This window comes from Neovison vison, chromosome 7, assembly GCF_020171115.1.
Source record: "Neovison vison isolate M4711 chromosome 7, ASM_NN_V1, whole genome shotgun sequence".
Classification (NCBI taxonomy): Eukaryota; Metazoa; Chordata; class Mammalia; order Carnivora; family Mustelidae; genus Neogale; species Neogale vison.
In genome coordinates this window covers 152,574,865-152,589,619 of record NC_058097.1, presented here as the reverse complement: position 1 = coordinate 152,589,619, position 14,755 = coordinate 152,574,865, and the positions used below count along the sequence as shown (strand labels likewise).

At 37.4% G+C, this 14,755-nt stretch overlaps 1 protein-coding gene and 1 pseudogene across 1 annotated transcript; both read right to left on the bottom strand.

Moving 5' to 3' along the window:
* Positions 1 to 942, bottom strand: LOC122914139 (olfactory receptor 52J3-like). The gene has a single exon (XM_044260775.1). It carries the CDS (start codon positions 934 to 936, stop codon positions 1 to 3), a length of 936 nt encoding a protein of 311 aa, XP_044116710.1. The 5' UTR covers positions 937 to 942.
* Positions 943 to 11,052: 10,110 nt separating this feature from the next.
* Positions 11,053 to 11,994, bottom strand: LOC122914138 (annotated as a pseudogene).
* Positions 11,995 to 14,755: the final 2,761 nt, after the last annotated feature.

The window sequence follows — 14,755 nt, the reverse complement described above, 5'->3', positions numbered from 1 at the left end:
TTATGTTGAGGTGAAAACACGGATCACACACTCACGAATCTGCTTTGTCCTCACACCATAGATGATAGGATTGAGGGCAGGTGGAACAACCACATAGAGATTGGCAACCAGTATGTGGACATAACGGGGAATTTTTTTGCCAAATCGGTGGGTGAGGAAGGAGAAGAGAGAAGGAGTATAGAAAACACACATGACCCCAACATGTGACCCACATGTACTCAGAGCTTTGTGACGAGCATCTCGAGATGGGAGGCGGAAAACTGCACGAAGGATGTAGGCATAAGAGACTCCAACCAATGACACATCTAAAATAAGAAAAGAAGCCACAAAAAGCCCATAAATGGCATTAACTCGAATGCTGGCACAGGCCAACTTGGCGATGCCCATGTGTTCACAGTAGGAGTGAGCAATAATTCGAGTCTCACAGAAGGGCAGACGATGGGTTAGGTAGAGAATGGGCAACATAAGCAAGACAGGGCGCATTATAATACCCACACCAATGCCTGCTAGCACTCGGGGTGTCAGGGTGGTTGTGTAATGGAGTGGCACACAGATAGCCACATAGCGGTCAAAAGCCATTGCCAGCAGAACAGCGGATTCCATTCCTGTAAAGGTGTGTATCAGAAACATCTGAGCCACACAGGCTCCAAAACCAATTTCATGTGCATCAAACCAGAAGATACCCAGCATTCTGGGCACTGAGGTTGTGGAGAGGGCCAGATCTATGGCTGATAAGATGGCTAGGAAGTAGAACATAGGATCCCGCAGAGTACGGTCAGACCAGATGATCAGCAAAATCGTAGCATTGCCCAACAGAGCCATTAAGTAAATGGAGCAAAAAGGCAGGGAGATCCAGCCATGGGAACTCTCAAGTCCTGGGATGCCTGTAAGAAAGAAGGTGTCTGGGTGGAAAGTGGAAGTGTTTGTGTGGAACATCTTGCCACGGATGAGATGAGAAGTAGTTGACTACTCTAGAAGGAAAAACAAGAGCATATCTCAAAACTTTCCAGTGGGCTTAATTTTTATCTGTAGATTTTTTATTATAAAAGCTAATGCTGGGGGGCCTGGGGGGCTCAAACATTTAAGTGTCCAACTCTTGATTTTAGTTTAGGTCATGATCTCACAGTTGTGAGACTGAGCCCACATTGGGCTCTGATTGGGCATGGAGCCTGCTTAAGCATCTCTCTCCTTCTCTCTCTGCCTTTCTCTTCTTTCTCTCTCTATTATGAAAGAAAAAGAAAGAAAGAAAGAAAGAAAGAGGAAAAGAATAATGGATAAGGAAAAGGAAAAGGAAAAAAAAAGAAAAGAAAAACTAATGCTAAAACGAGTACAAAGTAATATGTGGGAACACACTTAGCACTCTTCAAATGGAAGGAACATTAACTTCATAAAAAGTCTCCCTTTTTCAAGTTTTGGACAATAATATCATATATTCCTTACTGAAGCCCCAAATAAAAACTGGAGTGAATTTTAAAAACATAAAATGGCTTATATTTATAGTGAAATATCAATCTTCTTTGAAGACAAAGTTCACTTTACCTAAACACATCAACACAAAATCACCAAGCAACAGTACAGACAACTGCACACAGAATATGACAATATAAAAGGAATATGTGTACCTAGAACTATAGAATGATAGTAAATACAACAAGATTTCATTAACTGTTTTGTTCAGTATTCAGTATACATTGATACATATTTAGAAAACCAGATCCAAAATGATCTGGTCAGTTTGGTGACTGCATCTCTCCCATATTTACTCAGATGCCCCCACAGGTGTGCTGTGCTGAATCTCAGATATAATAAGAGTTGCACAAAGATGGATAAACACACCGTACACTGTACTGTGCATCAGATATGAAAACAGACACACAAAGATAGTAAAATTCTGCAGCTAGAAATTACCTCCAGGAGAGAAACACATCTCTTTGTTCTAACATTCTGATTGGAATTAATAAAGAATCTGAAGATTTCTGTTGGTTGCCAAATTCTCAAAAATGTCCCCATATATCCAGCAATTCTACCCATCCTTGTAGTGTGTGTAGGGAGGAGGGAGATTTGGGGGAAGAATAGTGAAAATCTATATTGAAAGAAGAAGCTTTGAGAGAAGTAAAGATTTGTTTCCAATTATAATCATGGTGGTCAACATCAGGCTTAAGAAATACATGCTCCTGATTTACCACACTGTAGTTATGATCCCTCTCTGTTTCTCCTTTTCTCCATCTTTCCATCCATCCTTCCTCCTTTCTATCTTTCTTTCTTTCTTTCTCCTTATAGAAAAAAAACAAACAAACAAGCAGAGATATCACTATAGAAAAAAAAGGAAAGTATAAAAAAGTTAGGAAAAGAGGGGAGGAAAAGTGAAAAAAAGAAGACAAAGAAAAACATAAGGAATCATAAGGGAAAGAAGATAGGAACGAATGTAGGAAAGAAGGTCCTCTCAACTCTAATTTACTCTTGAGAAAAGTGACAGAGAAACATCCAAATTTGGAGAAATATTTTATTAATAACATTTAAAAAACAGAGATTCCCCAACTAGGTAAGCCCTGCAAGCCTGTACATAATGTTCATCTGCAGGCTGCTTATGTCTCTGCTTCCCTCTTTGTAATCAATTTTATAAATCTGCACTTACTCTGGGCCCTTGAAGAGCCTATTTTTAAATTAGTATTTTGGAAGACCATGCCCTAATACACAATTATCACTGAGAATTGAGATCATTTGTACCACAACTTTAAGTTCCTTCTATAGGGACTTTATAAATTTAAAAATTTAACTTGTCTCAGTGTAATACAGTAAGACTTCTTTCAGTCAGATCTTTCTACAGTAGTGAGATAAAATATATTAGGTTAATAAATGTAGCTGTAGTCTCTTCCTTAACTTTTAGACAAGAGTCTCTGGTCATTATTCATCTCCATCACACATTTAATAGGAAACTCACCTCCAGTAAAAATAGGGCTAGAGAGCTCCAGTATATCTACTAAAGGGAATAAGGTTTTATACTACCCATATTTAGGGTCCTTGGGGGACTGTCTGAAAACAAAGCCAACTCAAGTTCCCTGCATGAACCAGAACTAACACCCAAGAGTCTCCTGAGAAAGATCCCTTTCTCTGCACCTGAGATAAAGAGACTAATAGATTGCAGACATACACCCACCTTCCCCACATACATCTTGTCAGTAAGAATTAGAGGGGCAAAACGAATGCTACCAAATATATTCATATGAAATATGAAGTGAACAGAATCTCTTACTGTGTAAATTTTGCATCTTGATTTTATTAGATATTATAACAGTGCAGATTTAGAACATTAATGACCAATACATGTATCTCCCCTCCCCATACCCGTGTCTTAGGAATCTCAATAATTTATTAATATATCATAGCTAACAAATAAGAAAAAATTTCTTCTTTCTTTTCTATGTACTGCTAGTCTTACTGGTTTTCTTCTTTATTTAAATTTAATTAAATAACATATAGTACATCATTAGTTTTTGACGTAGTGTTCAATAAATCATTAGTTCTGTAAAACACTCAGTGCTTTACAAAAACAAAAGCTTCTGCACAGCAAAGGAAACAGTCAAAAAAACAAAGAGGCAACCCACGGAATGGGAGAAGATATTTGCACATGACAGTACAGACAAAAGTTTGATATCCAGGATCTATAATGAACTCCTCAAACTCAACCCACACGAAACAGACAAAACATCAAAAAATGGGCAGAAGATATGAACAGACACTTCTCCAATCAAGACATACAAATGGCTATCAGACACATGAAAAAATGCTCATCATCATTAGCCCTCAGGGAGATTCAAATTAAAACCACATTGAGATATCACCTTACACCAGTTAGAATGGCCAAAATTAACAAAACAGGAAACAACATGTGTTGGAGAGGATGTGGAGAAAGGGGAACCCTCTTACACTGCTGGTGGGAATGCAAGTTGGTGCAGCCTCTTTGGAGAACAGTGTGGAGATTCCTCAAGAAATTAAAAATTGAGCTTCCCTACGACCCTGCAATTGCACTCCTGGGTATTTACCCCAAAGATACAGATGTCGTGAAAAGAAGGGCCATCTGTGCCCCAATGTTTATAGCAGCAATGGCCACAGTCGCCAAACTATGGAAAGAACCAAGATGCCCTTCAACGGATGAATGGATAAGGAAGATGTGGTCCATATACACTATGGAGTATTATGCCTCCATCAGAAAGGATGAATACCCAACTTTTGTAGCAACATGGACGGGACTGGAAGAGATTATGCTGAGTGAAATAAGTCAAGCAGAGAGAGTCAATTGTCATATGGTTTCACTCATTTGTGGAGCATAACCAATAGCATGGAGGACAAGGGGCGTTAGAGAGGAGTAGGGAATTTGGGTAAATTGGAAGGGGAGGTGAACCATGAGAGACTATGGACTCTGAAAAACAGTCTGAGGGGTTTGGAGTGGCGGGGAGGTGGGAGGTTGGGGTACCAGGTGGTGAGTATTATAGAGGGCACGGCTTGCATGGAGCACTGGGTGTGGTGAAAAAATAATGAATACTGTTTTTCTGAAAATAAATAAATTGGAAAAATAAATAAATAAATAAATAAATAAATAAGATCTTTAAATAAATAAATAAATAAATAAACACTCAGTGCTCCTCACATCCACATACCCTCATTAATGCCCATCACCTGTTACCAATTCCCTCACCACCTCCCTTTCTGCAACACTTTTGCTTTGCTGCGCAGAAGCTTTTTATCCTAATGAAGTCCCAAAAGTTCATTTCTGCTTTTGTTTCTCTTGCCTTTAGAGATGTGTCTTGCAAGAAGTTACTGTGGCCGGGTCAAAGAGATTACTGCCTGTTTTCTCATCTAGGATTTTTTTTTCAATTTATTTATTTTCAGAAAAACATTATTCATTATTATTTTCACCACACCCAGTGCTCCATGCAAGCCGTGCCCTCTATAATACCCACCACCTGGTACCCCAACCTCCCACCCCCCCAACCTCTTCAAACCCCTCAGATTGTTTTTCAGAGTCCATATTCTCTCATGGTTCACCTCCCCTTCCAATTTACCCAAATTCCCTACTCCTCTCTAACGCCCCTTGTCCTCCATGCTATTTGTTATGCTCCACAAATAAGTGAAACCATATGATAATTGACTCTCTCTGCTTGACTTATTTCACTCAGCATCATCTAGGATTTTTTTTTTTTAGTTTTTTTTTTCCAATTTATTTATTTTCAGAAAAACAGTATTCATTATTTTTTCACCACACCCAGTGCTCCATGCAAGCCGTGCCCTCTATAATACCCACCACCTGGTACCCCAACCTCCCACCCCCCGCCACTTCAAACCCCTCAGACTGTTTTTCAGAGTCCATAGTCTCTCATGGATTTTGATGGATTCCTGTCTCACATTCAGGTCTTTCATCTATTTTGAGTTGATCTTTGTGTATGGTGTAGAGAATGGTGGTTTCATTCTTCTGCATGTGGCTGTCCAATTTTCCCAGCATCATTTATTGAAGAAACTGTCTTTTTTCTATAGGATATTCTTTACTGCTTTGTCAAAGATTAGTTGACCACAGAGTTGAGGTTCCATATCTGGGTTCTCTATTCTGTTCCATTGATCTGTTTTTGTGCCAGTAGCATGCTGTCTTGATGATCACAGTCTTGCAATATAGCTTGAAGTCAGGCATCATACCCCCAGCTTTGGTTTTCTTTTTCAACATTCCCTTGGTGATTTGGAATCCTTTTTGATTCCATATAAATTTTAGAATTGTTTGTTCAGTTCTGTAAAAATGCCAGTGATATTTTGATGAGGATTGCACTGAATGTGTAGATCACTTGGCCAGCATAGACATTTTAACAATGCTTATTCTTCCAATCCATGGGCATAGAATATATTTCCATCACTTTGTGTCTTCCTCAACATCTTTTATAAGTGTTCTGTAGTTTCTCGCATATAGACCCTTTACCTTTTGGTTAAGTTTATTCCTAAGAAGAATTTTAAAAATTCATGGAAACTAATGATAATGAAAACAAATCAGTTCAAAACCTCTGGGATATGGCAAAGGCTTTCCTAAGAAGGAAGTACATAATAATGCAAGCCTCTCTCAAAAAATTTAAAAAAAAAATTCCAAATATACAAGGTAACCCTACACCTAACAGAGGTGGAGAAAAAAACAGTTTAAAAAAAAAAAGCTTAAAGCAAGCAGGAGAACAGAGATAATGAAGATTAGAGCAGAAATCAGTGAAATACAAACCAGAAGAAGTAGAATAGATGAATGAATTTAGAAGAGATTCTTCGAAAGACTTAATAAGATCAATAACCCTCTGGCCAGACTTATCTAAAGGAAAAGAGAAAAGATCCAAATTAATAAAATCATGAATGAAAGGGGAGAGGTCATGACCAACACCAAAGAAAGGACCCAAATTAATAAAATCATGAATAGAAGGGGAAAGATCATGATCAACATCAAGACAATTTTAAGACCATATTAGGATCATCTATATGCTAATAAATTAGATAATCTGGAAGAAATTATTGCATTCCTGAAAACTTATTAACTACCAAAACTGAAACAAGAAGAAATAGAAAATCTGAATAGACAAATAACCAGCAGGGAAATGCAAGCAGTAAGCAAAAACCCATTCATTCTTTAGCAGATTGCTTTTTAACCTCCAAGTGTTTGCATTCCTTCCAAATTTTTCCTTTTGGTTGAGTTTTTTTTTTTTTTTCCTAAAGATTTTATTTATTTATTTTACAGAGAGAAATCACAAGTAGATGGAGAGGCAGGCAGAGAGAGAGAGAGGGAAGCAGGCTCCCTGAGCAGGGAGCCCGATGCGGGGCTCGATCCCAGGACCCTGAGATCATGACCTGAGCCGAAGGCAGCGACTTAACCCACTGAGCCACCCAGGTGCCCCCATCCTTTTGGTTGAGTTCTAATTTCAAAGCATTGTGGTCTGAAAATATGGAGAGAATAATCTCAATCTTTTGTATCACTTGAAACCTGATTTGTGACCCAGTATGTGATCTATTCTAGAGAAAGTTCCGTGTGCACTCAAAAAGAATGAGTATTCTTCTGTTTTAAGATGGAATGTTCTGTATATATCTTGAAGTCCATCTGGTCCAGTGTGTCATTCAAAAGCCCTCATTTCTTGGTTGATCTTCAGTTTAATTTATCCATTGGTGTGAGTGCAACGTTGAAGTCATTCATGTATTCATGAAGCTATTCATGTATTATTATCAATGTGTGTCTTTACTATGGTTATTAATTGGTTTGTATAATTGACTGTTCCCATGTTGGGACACAAATATTTATAATTGTTTGATATTCTTGTTGAATATACCCCTTAAGTATGATATAATGTCCTGCTTCATCTCTTATTAGTCTTTGGATTGAAGTTATTTTATCTCATATGAGGATTGCTATCCCAGCTTTCTTTTGAGGTCCATTAGCCTGGTAAATGTTCTCCATCCCCTCACTTTCAGTCTGGAAATGGCTTTAGGTCTAAAATGAGTTTTTTGACAGCATATGGAAGGGTCTTGCTTTTCTATCCAACGTGATACCCTGTGTCTTTTGTTTGGAGCATTGAGCCCACTTACATTCAGAGTAACTGTCTAAAGATATTAATCTAGTGCCATTGCATTGGCTGTAAAGTCCCTGTTTCTATAGATTGTCTCTGTTTCATTTTAGTCTATCTTACTCTTGGGATCTCTCTTCACTTAAAGGATCCCCCTTAATATTTCTTGCAGGGCTGGCTTGGTGGTCACATATTCTTTCAGTTTCTGTCTGTCCTGGAAGTTCTATATCTCTCTTTTTATTCTGAATGACAGCCTTGCTGGATAGTAAAAGTCAATAAAAATTAATTTAACATAAAAATAAAATAACATAAAATGTACTTGAAAAGATGAAATACATGGACATCAAAGAAAGGAAAGATTTTACTCTAATATTATGAAATAACAAGTCAAAATTTATTCTTCAATATCATGAATAAAAAACAGAAGTGAAATTACATTACTTAATCATAGAACAATATAAGAACACTACTTACCATATTTTCTATTAGGATGGTAATGCACTAGGGAAACCACTGACTAGGAGATGATATTCCCACTGATTATATCAGTTATATCATTTTTTAAAAACATTTCATAATGGTAGCTTACACCACCACATACATCTAATGGTAGCTTTCTTATACTATGATTAGTAGCAAGCATAAGTTATTTTATCCTTTATTAGATTGATTCATTCAGCATTCATTTATTGAGTAGATGAGTGATTCACCCTGTGAATGACTGAGTGGATACATAAAGTAAGATCAATTTCTTTATGGCCCAGGAGGAGAGAAAATGAAATGCACTCACTACAAGTCATTATAATATCAAGTTGTAAGAGAACAAATCATAAGTGCCAAGTAAACCAAGAAAAGTAAGTATTGCTCTACCTTCAACAGTGTGAAAGAAGTTTCCTTAAAATTTGCAGACATATAAAAATTCACTCCTGTGTGAACCAATGTTTACCTTTCCCTGAAATAAGGTTTTATTTGAATAGTAGATTTTAAAAATTCAAGTTCAAATACCAGAAAATTGATGTGCCATTACTGTTCAGTGAATGAGGGAGAGAAAGGCACTAAGTGATAGGAATTAGGTATATTTGCATCAGAGAGGAGTTTATCAAGCAATAGCCATAGCTCTACAAAGCAAAAAACAAGGATGTTACTTGTGATAAGGAACCTAATGTTAGGAGGATGTCTGGCATGGGGAACATAGCAAAATTCCTAAGATCACATGCTGGTCACTAGAAATGCTAAATAAAGACGCTACTATTGGAAACAGAAAATAAAATATCTGAAAGATATTTATAAAATAAAATTTGCTAGTATGGAAGACTGGAGCTGGCTGGCAATAGAGATACTTCAGAGAGAAGAGTTATCATGTGGTTGGTGCAAGAGATCAGGATACAGATAGGAAAAGGAACATAAGTGAGATTAATAAATATGAGCTGATATGACACAAGATTGTGGAAATTAGTTCCCTTGTGTTATACACAGAGGAAGAGAAGAATAAAACATGGGAATAATTATTTCCAAATTAAAGATTTCTGCTTTAAAGACTGAGAGATATTTGCTAAATATATACATGAAAAATGTAAATGTCATTTGTTATGGACTTAGGGGAAATGAGCATTTTTAAAATTTCCCTTAAATAACTTTAAGAAAACCAAGTTTTTATAAAATGTCAGCTAATTAGCTATGCATTAGTATCTTGTGTGTGCGTGTGTGTATATAATGTACATATATAATGTATATATTATATTTGATAATTATTGTAATTTATGTCACTTCAGCTTCAGGGTATTTTCTGCAAGGGTGCTATTAAAATAAAACCCATAAACAGCTCTAATAGAAGCACTGTTATCAAGGGTGAGAATAATAAATGAAGCACAGTAATACAAATAATGATGGTAATGCTAACAACTAACAATTATTTTGTGTTTACTGTAACCAACATGCAGGGCACTACACTGATGACTTAAACATCATATAATTTAAGTCTACATGCTTAATCCTTTGAAATAAAACTATGACTGTATTTAGATAGTAAAGGAATTGAGAATCATTGAAATATATGTATTAATGTTAGAACCAGGACTATATTAAAGTTCTGTTTACTGTGAAAATCATATATGCAAAGACAGGACAAGGGAAACATCTACAAAATGAGTCTAAAAGTAAGGAAACCAATAGAACCAAGGTGATGAAAGACCCCCTTCCTCCTTGGTAAGGTTTGTTTTAGCAACCTATTGAAAGACCCCCTTCCTCTAGGACCCCCTTCCTCCTTGGTAAGGTTTGTTTTAGCAACCTATTGTCCCCATAGCCTGATGGCAACACATTGTCTGTGGTCACCCGGTCTGTCAAAGGAGAGACAAATGAGAAACGAAATGTACCGGGACTTTCCAGAGTGCTGTCCCAAGGAACCGCCAGAACGCCCTGACCCCAACGCCCAATCATGCCTGAATCAAATTAATCAATTAGACTCCTGTAACCAGCATATCTGCTTCTGTAGGATCGCTTCCCGCCAGAACAAACCGTTACAGTGCCTAACAGTGCTTGATTTAGGTTAACCAATCAGATCCTTGTAACCAAGCATCTGCTTCTGTAAACTCGCTTCCCACCACCCCAACCTTGCCCTATATAATCTGCTCCCCAATTTAGCCCGGCACGCTCAGCCCACAAAGGCTGATGCGTCCGCAGGCGCCTGTGTAACCAATAAACCTCTTGCAATTTGCATCCAGTGGAGGCGTGCTGTCTGATTCTTGGGTGCGACTCCAGGATCTTTCAGTGACAGTAAGAAGAGTCCCTAGCTGTAGGCAGTTTCTTCCTTTATGTGTACATCAGAGTTGGGTCGATGAAAACTGAAATATATTTGTAACAAACTTTACATAAAAATTTAAGGTGAAGTTCTTTCTAGTCCCATTTATTTCCTTTCTCCATCTCTCTGTACAAAATAAGGACTTAATCTACAAAATGTTGGATGTTTACACTATTTATGGTGAAATCACAGGATATCACAATATAGTTCCTATAATGAAATGAAAATGACTAATTTCTGAAGAGAGGGGAAAAGAAAATGAAAGAGAGATAAGAAGGGGATGCAAAATAAGGAGAGAAAAAGAGACAAGGATACCTAGAAATGAAGAAGAAGGAGGAGGAGGGGGAGGGGAAGGGGGAGGAGGAGGAGGAGAAGAGGAAGAATTATCCAAAAAGCCTGTGAGTGAGGTAGGGTCACTAGCACACAAAAAAGGCAGCACACCCTGTAAATTCTACTTTACCTCTACTGACACCAGAGATTCAAAATCCCATATAAAGATGGATGGGCCATCACCTACCATACGAATTGGATAGCCAAGCTTAAGCTTTCACTTTCTGAATTCATCAAACTATAGAATCTCCCTCCCATGAACATTATTGTCAAGCACATTTACTTAATATAGCAAGGTGTCTCCGCTCAGAAGTTCCATCTCATATACATTAGGTACTATTCCTTTTTAATTCTTTATGTTTGAAAGAATATTTTCTTCACACGGTCATAGATCTGCTTGGTCCTTACTCCGTATATGACAGGGTTGAGCATTGGTGGCACTATGACGTAGAGATTGGCCAGGAGTATGTGGATATAGCGGGGGACATTTCGGCCAAAGCGATGTGTCATGAAGGAAAAGAGGGCCGGTGTATAGAAGGCAAGGATGACACAAACATGCGAACCACATGTGCTGAGGGACTTGAGTCAGGCTTCACGTGAAGGAAGACGGAAAACAGCACGGAGTATCTGAACATAAGACAGGGCAATGGCTATGATGTCAAAAACTAGAACTGAAATAGCACCCAATCCATAGATGATGTTGATCTTGATACTCGCACAAGAGAGGCGAGCAAGACCCATGTGTTCACAGTAGGTATGGGGAATGACATGATTCCCACAGAAGGGCAACCGTAAGATAAGAAATACAAATGGTATCACAGAAATGAATGATCTCACTAACACACCCACACCAATCAGAGAAACAGCCTTGTTGGTGAGGATGGTGCTATATCGGAGTGGGTTGCAGATGGCCACATAGCGGTCATAAGCCATTGCCAACAGGACCGCTGACTCCATACCAGTGAAGTTGTGGATAAAAAACATCTGAGTGAGACAAGCATCAAAGAGTATCTCCCTGAGACTAAACCAGAAGATCCCAAGCATCTTGGGGATGGTAGCTGTGGACAGACCCAAATCAATAGCAGCCAACATAGCCAGGAAGTAAAACATAGGTTGGTGTAGGCTGTTTTCAGCCTGGATCACAAACAGAATTGTGAGGTTTCCTAAAAGTGCAATCACATACACAGTACAAAAGGGAAAACCAATCCACATGTGAACTCTTTCAAGTCCTGGGATCCCCAGCAATAAGAAGGAGGAAGGATGAAACTGGGTGTCATTGGGAAGGGACATCCTGCTAGGTAATGCATAAGTCCATGTTCTTATAGATGTGTGTTCACTAATCTTTGGGACCCCGGATAAAACTCTGCAATGTTTTAAACCTAAGAAAAACAAAAATAGCATACAATTGTGTACATTTTCTTCCTCAGTTAACCCATACAATTAGAAATGTACAAATAGAAATCCACATAGAAAAATATGAAGTGAATTCTGAGCAAGAAGTGTTTGGAAGAAGTAAACCGTAGATTGCAATAAATATTTTACTTAATATATTCATCTTTGTCAACCCCTCTCTTTTAATTTGCAAGTGTATTTCCACTAGAATCATGCTAAGGTTTTGCCTTAATAATTACTTCATTAATTACCTTCTATCATCACCCACATAATTTACTTTCCATTCTGGCATAGGAAGGGGTATGACAGCCCCTGTAAAAGTTATTTCTATTGGTTTTATTTGGTTAGATGGTAACATATGTGTTAACACACAAGATAGGTAGCAAGTGTTAGTGAACACAGACTCATTAAAATTAGTCTACACTATTAAAAATAAGTCTATGGGATTAAAATCAATCCATTAGTTAGCAGTCATTCATTATTCTTATCACAGAAGAAGAAATTTGATCAAAACAGCACGACTGTCATTCATTAACGTCCTGACTTTTTCCATGTTGTCAGAACCTGTGCAAGTTTCAGCTCAGATCTTTATAAACACACGGAGAGAAACAGTTACCATGTTTTCACATACGGGTCTGAACCCAAAATAGTTTAACACACTCACCAAATGCTTCAAGTGCTTATAGTTACAGAAGGACAGAAAGAAAGCAGAGAAGAAATCATAAAGTTGAAATGGAAAGAATGGATCGTAAGGCAAAGTTCATTCATGCCTCAGTCGTGACAGACACACCCAGCTTCCGTTCGTCCACACACAGTCGCACAAACATAATTTCTTTTAAACTCACATCCATCAGAATAAAAGATATCAGTGTTTTCATTACACATCTGAGGGAGTCATAATTTTAAGACTTGAAGATACCTGACAAATATATTGAAGAAAAGACTAGGTTGCATATTTTGAGTGAGCTGAATCTATCATTTTCAAAGTTCCCCAAACTGTAATATATTTTATGTACCTTATTTACTTCATTTGTTAGAGTATTTTCAAATCACTTGATCATTCATTACATGTAATTATTTCGTAGTGAAAAGCATCTTTTCATCATTTTGTGTCATTGGAGGATTCCAGGGGAGCACTACTAATGATGATCACACTTTCAGTAAGACAACTAGGCTCTTTCCCAGACACTGTAATATGGGAAAGAAGCCAGGAAGAACAGGGTCATGTCCATGATAAACAAGTACTAGAAGGAGTAATACAATATGGATGGAGAAAGCTGGAAGTCCTAGGAAGAAATGGCAGACATTAGAAAAGAAAGGAAGTTGAAAACAATAGATATTTTTGGTAGGAGACACTGCAAAATGTCCATTAAAAATAAAGTCTTTCTTCTATAATGTTCTGGCCTGGTAGTGGAATATTGAATAGTCTGAAAAGGTATGATGTGACCTGCCCACGGATAAAAAGTAGAATTCAATTATGGGGGCTTAATTTTCTGTGATTTATCAATATTGGTGAAGTGTCAATGGCAGATTATTTTATTAAAAATTTTTTTTGTACTGCTCAATAACACCTCTGAAGATTAGGAATGTACACAGTAATTGTGAAAAGCGATAAAAACAATGCTTTCCTTTTTTCATCATACATAGTAGATTGTCAGAAAGAAGAAAATTACTTTAGCTCATAGTTTAGAGTTCATCCTCAAACTGATAGAGAGACAGATGGTATTATGTTCTTTGTTTAAGAATAAAGTAGTGGGATGGGGCACTTGGGTAGCTCTGTGGGTTAAAGCCTCTGCCTTGGGCCCGGGTCATGATCCCAGTGTCCTGGGATCAAGCCCCACAATGGGCTCTCTGCTCAGCAGGGAGCCTGCTTCCCCCTCTCTCTCTGTCTGCCTCTCTGCCTACTTGTGATCTCTGTCTGTCAAATAAATAAATAGAATAGAATAGAATAAAATAGTGAGAGAAACAAATTAGTGTTTTTCTCAACTCAGATAATTATAATCTACCAAGAGGCCTCAATAGCTAAGTAGAGAGGCTGTGATATAAATAGCATAGTAGAAATAGTCAGAAGACATAGACAGCAATGAAATTCTGTAGTTGTCTGGCTTATATCATTACCACTCGATGAACTCACTAGATCAAAAATCTGATTAATGCTGTATGGTGATGGATATTAACCAGACATACTGTGGTAATCATTTACCAATTATACATGATGTTGTATAACTGAAACTAATATAATGTTCTATGTCAATTATTTCTAAAATTTAAAAAGAAAATTGAAAAAAGAGTCTGAAAACCACCCTCCTCCTCTTTCACACATTAAAAAAAAACAAACAAACAAACATAAAAAGCTAATTCTACTTTTTCAATATCTTTAAAATCTTTACATTTATCTCCATCCTAATGGGATCATTTGGGAGGTTGATTACAACATAGTACTCTACATTGCTTTAAAGCAAGAGCTCTCTACAGTCCGACTAACTGTGTTGAAACCCAGCTTCTTAACTTACTCACTCTGTAATCAAAGGAAAGTAAATAACAGGTACTTTTCATCATAACATATTCTCATCATAAAATAGAGGTAATATGATAAAAACCTTAAGTATGTAGTTAGATTTAAACTGGTAATGTTTTAAAGCAATCTGAAGCATGTTCCAAAGAG

Coding starts and splice junctions, on each gene's coding strand:
- LOC122914139 (XM_044260775.1), bottom strand. CDS start 936: ATGTTCCACACAAACACTTCCACTTTCCACCCAGACACCTTCTTTCTT.